The sequence below is a fragment of the Octopus sinensis genome, linkage group LG27 (genome assembly GCF_006345805.1).
Source record: "Octopus sinensis linkage group LG27, ASM634580v1, whole genome shotgun sequence".
Taxonomy (NCBI): domain Eukaryota; kingdom Metazoa; phylum Mollusca; class Cephalopoda; order Octopoda; family Octopodidae; genus Octopus; species Octopus sinensis.
Genome location: NC_043023.1, coordinates 19,899,149 through 19,915,812, shown reverse-complemented (window position 1 = coordinate 19,915,812; position 16,664 = coordinate 19,899,149). Strand labels below are relative to the sequence as shown.

General features: G+C 56.2%; 1 protein-coding gene, 1 long non-coding RNA gene and 1 other non-coding gene across 3 annotated transcripts in view; 2 read left to right on the top strand and 1 right to left on the bottom strand.

Annotated features, from left to right (window-relative positions):
- The first annotated feature begins 121 nt into the window (after nucleotides 1-121).
- Nucleotides 122-15,742, top strand: LOC118768123. Its single transcript, XR_005003995.1, has 3 exons — nucleotides 122-161; nucleotides 5,220-5,835; nucleotides 15,710-15,742. It is a non-coding gene; the product is annotated as an uncharacterized LOC118768123 (long non-coding RNA).
- Nucleotides 7,156-7,314, top strand: LOC115225515. Its single transcript, XR_003882943.1, has one exon. It is a non-coding gene; the product is annotated as a 5.8S ribosomal RNA (ribosomal RNA).
- Nucleotides 14,690-16,664, bottom strand: part of LOC115225075 (suppressor of tumorigenicity 7 protein homolog) — a 71,655-nt gene continuing 69,680 nt past the window's right edge. The window contains exons 15-16 of the mRNA XM_036513983.1: nucleotides 15,713-15,913; nucleotides 14,690-15,680 (exon numbers count right to left, since the gene is read on the bottom strand). Of these exons, the coding sequence (XP_036369876.1) occupies nucleotides 15,818-15,913 (96 nt within the window). The 3' untranslated portion in view covers nucleotides 14,690-15,680; nucleotides 15,713-15,817. The remainder of the gene's footprint in view (nucleotides 15,681-15,712; nucleotides 15,914-16,664) is intronic.

Here is a 16,664-nt window from a genome sequence, read left to right as displayed (position 1 = left end):
TTGCGGCTGGGAGTCGGAGTTACGAAGTGTTGCGTTGCGTTGTGTCTTGTCTTGTCTGCGGCGATCGACTCGGCGCGCGGTAGTAGTCGTCGCCGTAACCGCCTTCGTCTCGGCCGCCGAATCGAGCGCGCATCGGCTTAGCAGCGCGCGCTCCGTTGCGGGTTCGTTTAAGTGAGAAGTGGAAGAAACGGCACCTCCTGCTTAGTGCGCGCGTACACGGGGTTGTGGCGCCAGCATGCGGCATTCCGGCCGTTCGTAACCTCCTGCACCGCCGACGAGTTGTTGCTCGTCGGCATCGGGCCCGAGCCCCGGTCTCGCGCAGCGACGGACAGAGTCTGAGTAGTACGCGGCGGACACCGCGAGTGCGGGTTGTCGAAGCGGCGAGTTCTCGGCATCGTCGTCCGATTGGCGAGGCGCCGCGTGAACGGATCGAAGGCGAGGAGCGTGTCCCTGTCTACTGTCTAGCGAAAGCAGAGCCGAGGGTACGGGCTTGAAGAAGTTCTCGGTATCGAGCGCGGGTAAACGGCGGGAGTAACTTCGACTCTCTCAAGGTGAACGGATCGAAGGCGACGAGGATATTCCCGCTGTCCCTATTTACTACTGTCTAGCGATAGCAGAGCTGAGTTACGACGAAGACCACGAGTGTGTGTTATCGACGCGATCGAAGCGGCGATTTCACGTGCCTGGTATATCGAACGAACGCACCTAAGCTCGCGGTGTCGCCCACGGGCACCTGGACGTAGCCACGACCTATGCCGCAAGGATGTCACGAGATACACGCGGTCGATGGGGCGACGTGGTCCGTCGCGTGAATTCCCGAAAGATGACAAACTGCGGCCAGTGCAGGTATTGGCGGGCCTGCGCCAGTCGCGCGGAGCTCCGCCGCGCTGCCGTGCCCGATCTAGTGAGGCTGAAGCGAACATCAGGCTCTCGCCCACGTCAACGTGGACGTAGGCGCGATCGATGGCGTCAGTCTCCGTGGGCGTGTGGCGATACGCACCGGGTAAATGGAGCGACGTGGTCCGACCCGTAAGTCGAAGGAATCAGACCCGTATGCTTACGGGTCGGCCCCGGCTGGATAGTCACGCTCTAGGTGACCGTCGCACCCCAAGGGGGTCAAGACTATATTGAGGGCTTGCAGTCGGCAGGTGGATGTCTCCGGGACCGTTCGGAAGGCCTGCGCCGGTCGCCCGTTGCTCCGCCGCCCTACCGTGCCCGAAATCGAAAGAACGAACCTAAGCCCGCGGTATGGCCCACGTACACGTGGACGTAGCCGCCACCGATGCCGGAAGGCGTTCACGAGATACCCGCGCTCGATACGGCGACGTGGTCCGTCCCGTAAAATCCCGAAAGATGACAAACTGCGTCTAGCACTAGGTAGCGGCAGGCCTGCGCCAGGCCTGCGCCGGTCGCCCGAGTCTCCGCTGCCCTACCGTGCGTGAAATCGAGAGCACGAAACTAAGCGAGCGGTATCGCCCACGTACGCGTGGACGTAGCCGCGACCGATGTTGCGAGGTACAGGCGTTCGATACGGCTACGTGGTCCGTCCCGTAAATTCCCGAAAGATGACAAACTGCGGCCAGTGCAGGTATCGGCCGATAGCGGCGGGCCTGCGTCCGCCTTCGCCCGCGCCTCTGCCCGCCTTCGCCCGCGACTCCGCCGCGCTATTGCGAGGCTGAAGCGCGCCTTAAGCTAAACTTGCGCTCTCGCCCACGTACACGTAGACGTAGGCGCGATCGATGCCGTCAGTCGCCGGGAGTGCGTGGCGATATGCACCGGGTAAAAACAGCGACGTGGTCCGACCCGTGAGTAGGAGAAGGTGCTCGGACCGTGAGCAAACGGATCGGCCCCGACTGGATAGGTGACCGTCGCACCCCAAGGGGGTCAAGACTATATTGAGGGCTTGCAGTCAGCAGGTGGATGTCTCCGGGACCGTTCGGCAGGATGCCCGAGACGTTAGCCTAAGACGACGTCAGCCCGGCGGGTGGCCGCCGCCTTCGCGCCGCCTCGCTTTCTCCGTTAGTCCACGCGCAGCGGGGACGTTGGCGGCAGGCCTGCGCCTGTCGCCCGTTCCTCCGCCGCGCTACCGTGCCCGAAATCCAAAGAACGAACCTAAGCTCGCCGTATGGTCCACGTACGCGTGGACGTAGCCGCCACCGATGCCGGAAGGCGTTCACGAGATGCACGCGGTCGATACGGCGACGCGGTCCGTCCCGTAAAATACCGAAAGATGACAAACTGCGGCTAGCACGAGGTAGCGGCGGAAGGCCTGCGCCGGTCGCCCGCGTCTCCGCCGCCCTACCGTGCGTGAAATCGAAAGCACGAACTTAAGCGGGCGGTCTCGCCCACGTAAGCGTGGACGTAGCCGCGACCGATGTCGCGAGGTGCGGGCGTTCGATACGGCGACGTGGTCCGTCCCGTAAATTTCCGAAAGATGACAAACTGCGGCCAGTGCAGGCAACGGCCGATAGTGGCGGGCATGCGCCCGCCTTCTACCGCCTTCGCTCGCAGCTCCGCCGCGCTACGGCGAGGCTGAAGTGGAGCTTAAGCGAAACTTGCGCTCTCGCCCACGTACACGTGGACGTAGGCGCGATCGATGCCGTCAGTCGCCGGGTGTGCGTGGCGATATGCACCGGGTAAAAACAGCTACGTGGTCCGACCCGTGAGTAAGGAGGTGCTGGGACCGTAAGCAAACGGATCGGCCCCGGCTGGATAGTCACGCTCTAGGTGACCGTCGCACCCCAAGGGGTTCCAGACTAATATGTAGGGTTGTGGTTGATCGGCATAGGTTACCGTCTCGGAGGGATGTCCTCGTAGCTCCTTTTCTGACGACGGTTAGCTCCCCGTTTGCCGGTGCAAGATCGACTCTACACGGCCGGCGCGTCCTCGAATTTCCGCCGCCGAACCGCCCGCCTTTCAGACGCTGCGTTCGCCCGCCCGTTGACGCCCGCGTTTGCCCGCCTTCGCCCGCCTTTTGAAGCTCGCCTTCATCCGCCTTCGCCCGCCTCTGGACGTCCGCTTCTTCACGCCCGCCTATCAGACGCTACGTTCTACCCGCACCTTTCGACGCACGCCTTCGCCCGCCTTCGCCCGCCTCCGAACATCCGGAGGCGGGCGAAGGCTGGCGCGTCCTCGAATGTCTGCCGCCGCCGCCACACCGCCCGTCTTTCATACGCGCTCCCTCGACGCCCGCGTCTGCCCGCCTCTTCACGCCCGCAGGTTCGTCCTCTCGCAATCGAACCGCTTCTCGTTACCGCGTTTTTTTTTCTTCCGACCCCCGGCCTCGTCTTCGCAGCCGAGGACCCGGTCAGGTTACGCCGCTGACCTCGTGTTGCGTCGCCGCCGGCGCGGCGGACGGGCTAGCCGTCGCTTCCCGTTCCCCCACAGGCGACGCGGCGTCTCCGAAAGAGAGCGGTGCCGTGTCTGTCCCCTTCTTCCCTAGACAGAACCGTGGCTTCAACTCCGGGTTTCGCTGCCTCGTAGCGTTTCTGCAGCTTTTTTTCCCTTCCCGGCATCACCCCGCCTTGGCGCGCGTCGTTTTCGTGGCGACCACCGTCATGGCATTCGCTCGTTGACCGCAGTCCGGACGCAGTTCGTCGCAGCCGTTTCGAAAGGATCAGGTGGAGGAAGCGACGACGACCACCGACGCATAGGGCGCCGGGCGAGTCTAAAAGCTGCAGCGGGCCCGCGCCAATCGCCGCTGCCCCTCTCGTCTGCCGACCTAGTCGCTGGCCTTCTTCGCCTTCTCCTCCTCTTCCGCCCGTAACCGGCCCCACTTCAAATCGACCCGCACCGGAGCCCGTCCGCAGCGGCCCCGGTGTGCGGCAGTCGGATCGCAAACCGCTTTTGCTCCGCGAACGCTTCTTCGCGCGTCGACTCGTGTTGTTTTCGCCTCTTTTCCTCCTCGGGGAGGAGGCGCGCGCGTATACGAACGGCGGCCGAACTCGTGAGCGCCCGTGCCCCTGTTTTCGGCCCCTCCGATTCCTTTCGTTCTCGTTTTCGTTTCCGATCGTCGGCGCTGCTTCCCGAGCTTCCGCCGCCGCCGCGCATCGTTCTCTCGAAACGTACGTCGGTGATACCTGGTTGATCCTGCCAGTAGTCATATGCTTGTCTCAAAGCTTAAGCCATGCAAGTGTAAGTTCATGCCGTAAACGAATGGTGAAACCGCGAATGGCTCAGGAACCGGACCTAATCCTCGGGACCGTATTCTTCCACCGCGAGGAGAGTGGATAACTGTGGCAATTCTAGAGCTAATACATGCAACCGAAGCCGCGATCGCACGTCGCACCCGGGTGTCGGGCTCGAAAACGGCGTTCGGCAGCCGTCGCGTCTTCGCCGTCGTTCGCCGCCGGCGTCCGCTCGGCCGGTTCGGGGGCGGCGCATCCGCGCCCGTCCCTCCCGGTCGCGACGATACGGTCGGCCTTCCGCATTGGTCGCGGCGCAAATATTAGACTGAGACCTACGCGTACGGGCCGTCGCACCGCGCCCCGCGCCTTCCGCGCGCGGGTCTTAGGCGTGCGGCGGCTTCACGCCCTTCGATTTTGGTGACTCTGGATAACTGTCAGTACGATCGCACGGGCTAGTATCGCACTAGCCTTCGCGCGACGGGTCCCCCGCGAGTCCGCCCTATCAACTGTCGACGGCCCGGTCAGTGCCGACCGTGGTGGCAACGGGTAACGGGGAATCAGGGTTCGATTCCGGAGAGGGAGCATGCGAAACGGCTGCCACATCCAAGGAAGACAGCAGGCGCGCAAATTACCCACTCCCGGCACGGGGAGGTAGTGACGAAAAATAACGACGCGGGACTCTGTCGAGGCCCCGCGATCGGAATGAGTACACTTCAAATCCGTTAACGAGAATCGACCGGAGGGCAAGTCTGGTGCCAGCAGCCGCGGTAATTCCAGCTCCGGTAGCGTATATTAAAATTGTTGCGTTTGAAAAGCTCGTAGTCGGAATTCGGGTCTCGAAAACGTGCCCCAGCACGTTCGGGGCGACGGCGCCGTCGCAGGCGCGCTTCTGGCGCGTCCGCTTCGGTCGTCCGTTCGCACTCCCGGCCCTATTCGCGACTCGGCACCCCGTCCAGCGCTCGTCTTCGCCCGCGCCGCGTCGCGTCCGGTTTCACGCCTGCGCCTTCAACGGTGCGGGTCGGTCAGGCGCGCGCGGGAGCCACGAGGCGGGTGCGCTATTGGGCGTCGTCGCCGTTCGCGTTCTAGCGGTAGTAGCGCGTCCACCTCCCGGTCGTTTCGGCCCGCACGGTTCCTCCGAGGGTGCTCTTCGCCGAGTGTCCGAGGCGGCCGGTACGTTCACTGTGAAAAAATTAGAGTGCTCAGAGCGAGCCCCGCCGGCTTGCATACGAAAAGCATGGAATGATGGAAAATGGCCTCGTCCGCGCGTCATCCGTCGGTCTCCGTTCACGACGAGGCAATGATCGAAGGGAGCGATCGGGCCACTCGTATTGCGACGTTAGAGGTGAAATTCTTGGATCGTCGCAAGACGCACTGCAGCGACGGCGTGTGGCAAGCACGTTTTCCTCGATCAAGAGCGAAAGTCGGAGGTTCGAAGACGATCAGATACCGTCGTAGTTCCGACCGTAAACGATGCCGACTGGCGCTCTGCCGGCGTTCGCTTCGATGACCCGGCGGGGAGCCTGCGCGGGAAACCATAGTCGGTTCCGGGGGGAGTATGGTTGCAAAACAGAACTTAAAGGAATTGACGGAAGGGCACCACCAGGAGTGGAGCCTGCGGCTTAATTTGACTCAACACGGAAAACTCACCCGGTCCGGACACGGTAGGATTGACAGATCGATAGCTCTTTCTCGATTCGGTGGGTGGTGGGTGCTGGCCATTCTTAGTTGGTGGAGGATCCGTCTGGTTGATTCCGATAACGAACGAGACTCCGGCCTGCTAATTAGCGCGTCGATTAGTGCTTTTCCGGTAGCGCGGCGGAGCCGAAGCCGTCGTCGGTAGCTCCGCGCGCGGCCCGGGCTTGCCGTTGCCGCCGCTCTCCTTCGCGTCCGGCGCTGCGCGGCCGCGTCGGCTGCCGTCCCCCTCGCGGGGGCCGTCGCGGCGTGGTTGCGGCGTCGGTGCGGAGCGGCGGCGGTGACCCGTCGGCTCGGCCCGCGCGAGCCCGGCGGCGGCACGCCGTCGCGTCGGGCCAGTCGGTTGGCGAACGCAGCGCTTCTTAGAGGGACGGGCGGCAGAAAGCCGCACGAGGCGGGGCGATAACAGGTCTGTGATGCCTTAGATGTCCGGGGCTGCACGCGCGCTACTCTGGAGGTATCAGCGGGCGCGTCTCCCCCGGCCCGAGAGGGTCGGGAACCTCTGAACCACCTCCCGTGATAGGGATCGGGGCCTGGAACAACCCCGTGAACGAGGAATCCCGGTAGGCGCGGTCATCAGCCCGCGTCGATCACGTCCCTGCCCTTTGTACACACCGCCCGTCGCTACTACCGATCGAACGGTCCGGTGAGGTCCTCGGATCTGGCCGACGAGTCCGCTTACGCGCGGCGGCGTTCCGCGCCGTCGTCGGCATTCCGCGCCGTCGTCGGCGTTCCGCGCCGTCGTCGGCGTTCCGCGCCGTCGTCGGCGTTCCGCGCCGTCGTCGGCGTTCCGCGCCGTCGTCGGCGCGTTCTCTGATGGCCCGGAGAAGACGACCGAACCCGATCGCTTAGAGGAAGTAAAAGTCGTAACAAGGTTTCCGTAGGTGAACCTGCGGAAGGATCATTAGCGCCGTCTTCTTTCGAAAACGCAAACTTGCGATCCGCCCAATTTCTTCAAGTCGCGGCCGGGCCCCCTCGCCCGAGTACCACCGAATGCTCTTGTTTCGGCCCTCTAACAGCGCAGCAGTAGCAGTCGCGGCAGCCCGCCGACACGCCGCACTCTCTGCTGCCGACCGCGCACCACCTGCCGGCCGTCGGCCCCGCCTCATGGCGCTCGGACGACGCGGGCTTGCACGCTTTGCGAGCTCCATGACCATTTCTCTCTTCCTTCCTACCTCGCCGTTGGCGTCGGCAGTGGCGCGCTTCGTTCCGCTGTCGACGCCTACGAATTTTATTTTAATTTTTCCGTCGCGCGGCGGCGGCCTCCTGTCGGGGGCCGCTGCCGCTTTCCTTTTTCTGTACGTGTAGCATGTAGTAGTAGTAGCAAATATACCGAAACCCTGGACGGGGGATCACTCGGCTCGTCCGTCGATGAAGAGCGCGGCTATCCGCGTGAACTGATGCGAATTGCAGGACTCAGTGAACATCGACACCTCGAACGCACATTGCGGCCCCGGGATCCTATCGTCCCGGGGCCCCGTCTGGTCGAGAGGCGGTCAAGACACGAAAACGCAGTCCGCCGCGGCCGTTGGCTGCGGCGGGGAGTCGGGAGTCGCAGGAAAGGGCGGCGCTCGCCGCGAGGCCCGCATTATCTCGCGCGCGTGCCGCCGCCGCTCGATCGTCCGTCTCCCGTAATGCCAGACCGTCATCGTTGCGAAGCGCTGTTGCGGAGGAGGGAGCCCGCCGACGAGCGGAAGCAGAGGAGTAAGGATGATCAGTAGCAGGAACGACAACGGCGGCGACACGGCGAGGCCCCTCGTCCCGTCCGCGTCCTCCTCTACGTTCCCCTCCGAGCAACCGCCGCCCTCCGTCGCCGTCGCTGCCGCCGCCGCCGCTGCCGCCGCCGCCGCCGTCTCGTCTTTCGGCGTTCGCTCTGTGGGAATATCTCTTTCGTGCGAGCGTTCGTGCCGATCGACAGCGGTGGTGCGCCGGTAGCAAGCTGCGGCAGCCGTCTCTTTTGCAGCGGGGAACTCTTCCTTTTTTTTCACGCTGCCCTCGACTCGGACGCGATTACCCGCCGAACTTAAGCATATCGCTAAGCGGAGGAAAAGAAACCAACCGGGATTCCCTAAGTAACGGCGAGTGAACCGGGAGAAGCCCAACGCCGAATCTCGTCGGTCGCAACGGTCGTCGAGAGCTGTGGCGCAAGGGTCGTACACGGTCGATCGTTTCGCCCGGCTAGGTTCGGAGTCCCCTCGATCGGGGCTGCCCAGAGCGGGTGCCAGGCCCATTCGGAGCCGGCGGCGATCGGCGGTGTTCATCGGCCCGAGAGTCGGGTTGCTTGGGAACGCAGTCAAAGCGGGTGGTAAGCTCCATCAAGGCTAAATACGGGGACGAGTCCCGATAGCCGACAAGTACCGCGAGGGAAAGTTGAAAAGAACTTTGGAGAGAGAGTTCAAGAGACCGTGAAACCGCCCAGGGGTAAACGGGTAGGACCGCTCACCGCGATCGCGAGGCGACTCAGTCCGCTGCTTCCCGCCGAGGCGCCGTCGTCGTCGACGAACGCGCCGGTGGCGGCCGCTCGTTCCGCGGGCGGAGGTCTGCCGCCTCGTCGGCGTTCGATTTCCGGGGCGCCGGCATCGGACGCACTTCCCCTCCGATCCGTCGTCGCGACTCGTTTCCCGTCGGGCCGGTAGGCGCGCGGCGTCCGCAGGTCGCAGACGAGAGCCCCGTCGCTGCCGCGCAAGCGGCGGTCGGTGGGATCCACGCGCTCTTCTCGACCGGGCCCGTCGCTCCACGTAAAGCGCAGGCACGGCTAACCGACGGAGACGGGCAAACGCACCTCGCCCTTAGCACGAACGACGCAGCGAGTCGCGCGCGGCCTCTTCGGAGGTCGTGAGCGACGCGGCCGCCCGCGCGCCGCGACTGCGCGGAACCCTCGCAAGGGGGCGACGCGCGTTGCGGTCGCCGTACACCCCGCCCGAAAAGCCGCCCGCTGCTGCCGGTCAGCGACGAGCATCGGCAACCTACCCGACCCGTCTTGAAACACGGACCGAGGAGTCCCAGTCGACTGCGAGTCGTTGGAGCCTTTCACTTCGCGAACTCCGACGGCACAGCGAAAGCGAGACGGCGCTCTGACTCAGGTGTAGCAGGCGGCCGGGGACCCGAAAGATGGCGATCCACGCCCGGTCGGGACGAAGCCAGAGGAAACTCTGGTGGAAGTCCGAAGCGCCTCTGACGTGCAAATCGATCATCGGAACCGGGTGTAGGGGCGAAAGACCAATCGAGCCGTCTAGTAGCTGGTTCCCTCCGAAGTTTCCCTCAGGATAGCTGGCGCCAGCGGGAGAATGACACGCAATTCCGTCCGGTAAAGCGAACGACTGGAGGCCCCGGGGACGTTGACGGCCTCGATCTACTGTCGAACTCGGAACGGGCGAAACGGGCCGCTCCTCTCCCGATCGGAGGCGGCCGCCGTTATGCGACGACGAATGCACGGTGCCAAGTGGGCCACTTTTGGTAAGCAGAACTGGTGATGTGGGATGAACCGAACGTCCGGCTAAGGTGCCCTACGCTTCACCCATTAGATCCCCGAAAGGGTGTCGGTCGATATAGACTGCAGGATGGTGGCCACGGAAGTCGGAATCCGCTCAGGAGTGTGTAACAACTTACCTGCCGAATCGACCGGCCCCGAAAATGGATGGCGCTGGAGCGAGCGACCGATGCCGGACCGGCCGGGCGACAGGTTGCGCGATCGCCGGCGAGGCGACTTTCCGATGCCCGGTCGAGTAGGAGGGCGCCGCGGCGTGCATGGAAGCCGCGGGCGCGAGCCCGGGTGAAGCCGACCGCGGGTGCAGATCTCGGTGGTAGTAGCAAATATTCGAACGAGACCTTCGAAGACCGAAGTGGAGAAGGGTTCCGTGCCAACGGTGGTCGAGCACGGGTCAATCGGTCCTAAGAAGCGGGCGAAAGCTTCCACGAAAGGCGCCGGATCCGTCGTTAGAAAACAAGTACTACTCCCATAGTTCGACGTAAGTTACGCGGCCGGCCTCGCATCGAAAGGGAATCGGGTTAATATTCCCGAACCCGAACTCGGAGAGTGCCCGTCCGTCGGTGGGAACGCGGCATGCTCTTCCTAGCAGCGCGTCCGTCGTCGAAGCCGGCGGCCGGCGAAGCAGCGGCAACGCAAGCGAGCCCGGAGACGTTGCCGGGAGCCCCGGGAAGAGTTCTCTCTTCTTCGTAAAGGACCGCGTCCGTGGAATCGGCTCGTCCGGAGATACGGATATGGTACTTGTAGAGCGCCGCGTCTCGGGCGGCGTCCGGTGCGCTCTCGGCGACCCTGGAAAATCCGGGTCCGTAACGAATCGCAGCTCTCGAGTCGGTCCGTACCCACCATCCGCAGCAGGTCTCCAAGGTATACAGCCTCTTGTCGATAGCGCCAATGTAGGTAAGGGAAGTCGGCAAAATGGATCCGTACCTTCGGAAGAAGGATTGGCTCCGAGGACCGAGTCGGTCGGGCGCCGGAACACGTCTTCACGCGAAGCGGCGGACCGGTACAGGGCTGTAGCGTTGGCGTCGGACTCGGCATCCCGGTGCGCCCCATTTTTCCGACGGTCGTCGCTGCGTTGGCGGGCAACCCGCTTCGCCCCGATGCGCGGTCGCGCCTTCGGTCAACGCGGGTCGGCTTCTACGCACGCGTTCTCTCCCTCCGCTGCGCTGCGTTCTGTCGCGTGCCGCCGCCTACGGACCTCTCGGTCCGGAAAGAGCGCGCGTTGCTGGGACGTCGTTGCGGCTGCCAGATCCGCGCGCGTGGCCTTCTCGTGCGTCGGCACGTGCGCAGGCCGTCGTTCGTTGCGGTGGCTCGGTTTCATACGGGGCGCCCGGGGCGTAGTGGGCGCGAACAAAACGATTCCACACACGGGACGCCGTGGAGCGACACGGCTTCGGGCTCGCCGTCGCGTCCGTGCGCGCACGGCTCGGCTCCGCAAGGGGTCGGTCGTCGTCGCGCGACAGGCGTTCGGCCGGCGGCGAACGGTCGACTCGGAACTGGTACGGACCGGGGGAATCCGACTGTCTAATTAAAACAGAGCATCGCGTAGCCGGCCGAGCCGCACAGACGCGATGTGATTTCTGCCCAGTGCTCTGAATGTCAAAGTGAAGAAATTCAACCAAGCGCGGGTAAACGGCGGGAGTAACTATTTAACACGCAAACAGTGAGCGGTGTTCCACAGGGCACTGTTTTGGGACCACTACTGTTCATAATGGCCCTCTCAGACATGCCCTCAGCCACACAGAGAGCCACAATCACAAGTTATGCAGATGATACAAAAGTTTCACAGGCAATACAGAACCCTGAGGACACTAAACGCCTGCAATGTGAGCTGGACAAAATATACAAGTGGGCTGAAAAGAATAGCATGCAGTTCAATGCTGAAAAGTTTCAAGCTTTATACTATCAGCATGCAAAACTAAATGCAATACCCAATGAATACACTGGACCCAGAGGAATAGCAATCCCAGAGGCACAATCAGTGCGTGACCTGGGTATTTACATGAGTGATGACGCAACCTTTCGTGTACATGTTGCTAAATTGGCAATGAAATATAGACAACTGGCCGGATGGATTCTTAGAACCTTTAGAACAAGAGAACAAGAAACCATGATGGTCCTCTGGAAGACACTTGTCCTAAGCCACTTTGACTATTGCTCTCAGCTATGGTCACCATCCAGTGTCAAGTTGATCACAGAACTTGAGGCGATCCAACGTAGCTACACGAAGAAGATAACCTCTGTGCAGAATGTAAGCTACTGGGAAAGACTCAAGAGATTAAAGCTCTATTCCTTGGAGCGTAGGCAAGAAAGATATGCCATAATATACACTACCGTCAGAAATTAATTAGCACCCTTGATTTTCTCTTCACTCAAGGTATTTGCTGTCACCTAGTGGCCATATCTCGAACTATTGCTTTGTTGTGAGTTCACTGTTGCGCAGAACGATGACGTAACTTTGTTTGCAGAGCAGTTTGAGAGTCTACAGCCTAATGATGTTGACATAGCAGTGCAACAACAACTTGGAGTGCGGATGCAGACAAATCTTCCTTTGTTTAATAGATATAGGTAGCGCCTCGCAAGGACCGAAATCACACCGTACTAAGTTTTCTCATCGCGTAAGACATTTTGAACAGCTCGTAGGTTAAATGATTTGTGTATTTGCAAGATTTTTTTTCCTCACAAATTCTCCTACACTCTGCTTGATGACGTCACTTCTGGTTCACAAAACTTTCTGTTATACATCAAATAAGGTGAGAAATTCTGCTTTCTTTCTTTTTTGTTTAATGAATAATAACTCATAGCAGTTTTGTTATAGCATAACATTATTCAAATGAATAGTTTTAATGAAAATAACTGGTTTTTATCGTTCATTCCTAGATAGGCCCAAGACCTCGCATGACCTTGGAGAGATGGTACGAGGCTCTCTCGTGGCGTGGGAAGCTGTCGGAGGCTGCAATAGCCAGAAAACTTGGTGTAGCCAGGCGCACAATTCAGTGCTTATTTAAGAAATACGAGGAAACTGGATCAGCAGCTGACAAAAAGGGTAGGGGACGGAAGAGGCTGACGACCCAGCGGGAGGACCGGATGCTGATCCGAAAGTCGCTGTACAACCGAAGGGCAACGAGCCAGCAACTGGCGGAGGAGATGCAAAAGATGACAGGGAAGCAGTTGTCTACAACCACCGTCAAGACCAGATTACTGGAAGCTGGTCTAAAATCCTGTAGGGCCGCTCCTTACAGCCCAAAACTGGAAGAGGCGGCTGCTCTGGGCCCGTGCCCACAAGACATGGACCGTGCAGCAGTGGTGGACAGTGATGTTCACTGACGAGTCGCGATTCAGTCTCGTCAGTGACAAGCCTGTCCATGTGCGACGCCGCAGGGGTGAGTGCTTCAACAAAGACTGCATTGCTCTCACCATGAAGCATAGTGGGGGTGGTCTGATGGTGTGAGGGGCGTTCAGCTACAGTGGTGTTGGGCGGTTCTATGCCGTCGAAGGCAACATCAACGCAGCAAAGTGCGTTGAGATAATACGGGATACCTCTTTGGTGGCGAGGAGTACGTGCTCCAACAGGACAACGTGCCTTCCCACACAGCCAAGCTCACAACCGGTTTCTTCAAGGACCATGGGGTGACAGTCATGGACAGGCCTGGCCAGTCACCTGACCTGAACCGACACTAGCTGTTTGGGGCACTTCTTGCTGCATGGAGGGCCATCCCTGCACAGTACCTGCAGGCACTCATAGACAGCATGCCGACCCGCGTAGCAGCTGTCATTGCTGCCAAAGGAGGAGCAACAAGATATTGACTAAATTTCACGATTAATAACAATTATGTGGTGTGCTGGGATATGTTTTAATAAATTTTTGATTATAAACGAGTTCGTTTCTGATAATAAGTTAATTAAATTAAGAAAATGTAAGAAAATGTAGAAATTTGAGAAGTGCTAATTAATTTCCGACGCAAGTGTACATCTGGAAGATCCTTGAAGGACTTGTCCCAATAAAAACTCAGCACAATACCAAAGCGTTAAAAATAAGCAAGACAAATGAAAATATACGAAATAAAAATGAGTTACCCATGTACTGAATCAGTTTTGATTATTATTATCCGCAAGGATAAACTGTAATCTCGTTAGCATGTTCTGTCATTATATTTGAGAACATATTCTTTGTGGAAAATAGCGATTTGACGTCTATATCTAGCATGTTGACGGTACATTTTTAGTGGTCAGCCCTTTAAATTTTGTATGTAGAAATATATATATATATATATTTAGGTAAATATATAATACCCTACAGTTTTCTGGTGCATCTAAGTTAAGTACTGCATTTAAGTGAATTCAATAGAACTCACTTGAATCTTAATTGCTTTTACTGAATATTATATATATATATATATATATATATATACATACATACATACTCACACATTTATATTTATATATATATATATATATATATACATACATACATACTCACACATTTATATTATATATATATATATATTATATATATATTATATATATATAATATTATTTATATATATATAATATATTATATATTTAATATATATATATATATATATATCACCCCAATTCTCTTGTTTTCTATCACCGATCACAATCTCTGCGTACACACACACACACACCACACATTTACACAAATACACACATTCACACACAAACACACACATTTATATATATATCGCTAAGCTTCTCTCTCTCTCCCTTTCACTCCTTTATACATTCCTTTGGCATCGAGAGTTACACAAATGCCAGAACTGGGCGCCACTGCATAGTGCCAAGGACTCCAAATTTGCCATCAAGATGTAGAACAAGATACTGTGATAACCTGGGCTTCCAAGGCCCACAGCTCTTCAATATCCTCCCAAAGAACCTAAGAGACCTGCATGGGGTGGATGCAGATGTCTTTAAAATGAAACTGGATCTCTTCTTGTCAGGTATCCCAGATGAACCAACTTCACGGCAAGAGGTGCAGATGAGGGCAGCTGCATCGAACTCTCTCATGCACCAAATGGTAGTTGCTAAAAAGTAAAACCATGTAGCAACACCAAATGGCGGTGCCCCAGCATGGCCACAGCTCGTGAGCTGAAACTAGAATCAATCAATCAATCAATATATATATATATATAAATAAATATAATTATATATATATATATATATATATATTGAGCTTCTTTCAGTTTCCGTCTATCAAATCCACTCACAAATGAGTGGAAGACACTTGCCCAAGATGCCACACAGTGGGACTGAATTTAGAACCAAGTGGTTGGGAAACAAGCTTCTTACCACACAGCCACTCCTGCACTCATATATATATCTACTGTACCTTCAAGGAGAATAAACAAAACAAACACAGACAACAGGTTGAGTTAAGATGTTTATATTTAAGTAGCAAAGGTCGGATGAAGAGTTCAAATGGCAAAATAGCCAGGAGTCCATATTGCAGGGGTATGGAGAGGGTGGGTAAAGGAGCTGGTAGATTGGATGGATGGAAAGGTTGAAGTACAGGTGGGAGGGGGGTGGCGAGAGGGCTGTTTGAGTGATGAAGCCCTCATGTGGACAAGAGGGAATCACATTGTAAGATGGTTTTGTTGGAGGAAGGGGTACTCTTGTAATAGGTGTTGTGTTGTTGAGGAGAAAGTGGGAGAGAGTTAAATAAAGAGAAAGACAAATTGGTATAGTTTTGTTTAGCCCTAGGTCAGTCCTGAATGAGCAGAACCATGGTCAGAGGAATTCTAGCCATGGCCATCCAGCTTTTCGTTCATATATCATATATCAAGATTGGCATTGGCCTATGTGTTCTTCCTGTTGTTGAGACAGTAGGGTGTGATATGAAGGAGATTTGACTGCTGTTTCTAACAAGTTTAACTATCATGTAAAGGTGTCCTTCATTGGCTCATACAGATATATAGAGATATGACAGTAGAGTGTGATTTGAGGGAGATTTGGCTGCTATTTATAACTGGTCTAGCTATTATGTAGAGGTGTCCCACATTGTCTCATACATATATACATAGATAAGAGAGTAGGGGGTGATTTGAAGGAAACTTGGCTGCTATTTCTAGCAGATTTAGGTATCACATACAGGTGCCCCTCATTGGCTTATACATACACAAACCAGTTCGGTGTTATTTGAGGGAGATTTGGCTGCTATTCTTTACAGCTTAGGTGACTGTATAGCTCAGCTTGATGGATATTGGGTGTTGCGTGTTGGTGCAGGCGGTAGAGGGGGGGAGACTTTCGGAGGGGGTCGGTGTCATCACAGTTTCATAGTTGTGTGTGTTTATGTGACAAAGTTGTGGTGGTGGGTATGGTTGGGGTGGAGGTTGATAGAGAGAGGGAGACTGAGACAGAGAGAGAGAGAGAGAGAGAGAGAGAGAGAGCGGGTGATAGTAGTGTTGGGAGAGGAAGAAGTGGTTTGAAGGGACCACGATGATGTTTGATGTTTGGTGAGGTGAGGTGAGGTTCCAGTGTGGTCGAGCAGAGATTAGATCCTGGAGAGCTGATGTAAGAGGTTTGATGGTAGTATGGCTTCGAGGTTTTCTATGAGGCAGCTGACTGGAAGATACATCCATCCCAGGACCTGAACAGAGAGAACACAAATATAATCACAGTAATAATAATAATTTCTAGCATAAGCACAAATCCTGGATTTTGTGGGGAGGGAGACGGTCGATCACATTGACCCCAGTACTCAACGGGTACTTAATTTATCAACTCCGAAAGAATGAAAGGCAAATGAATACAGAATGCTGCTAATTATTTTGCCTGGCGTACTAACGATCCTGCCAGCTCACTGCCTTGATACTATTGGGACCTGGGAATATTTCACAGAATAAATGGTAAATTTATTGGGTTATTTCTGGAAACTTTATTCCCCAAAAATCTGAAAGCGTAACCTGAGTTGTGTCTGTATCAAAAGATAGACCCTCATCTGCTAATCATTGAAAAGTGAAGGAAACTGGAATATGATGATTACTTAATGAACTTTATATACTTCATGCACAATTTTTTAGACTTAATAGGCAACACTCATAGAATAAATATTTGCACTTATTTTCCGCTTTTTTTCCATTAGGGAATAAAAAAATTACATTTCAAAATTTACATGGTCACACTTTCCTATAAAGAAAACAAAAATGATTTTAGATGTAAAATATAGGGGTCACAGTCTCACAGTGGTAAAAATTTAACGCAACATGGGTATATTCTGAAAACCACATCATTGGTTATATATAAGCCAAGATGAGGGGACAGAGCCAATACATATTTCAATTTGCATACAGCTTTCATTTCACCAGCATCACCATCATCTCTCTCTCTCTCTCTCTCCC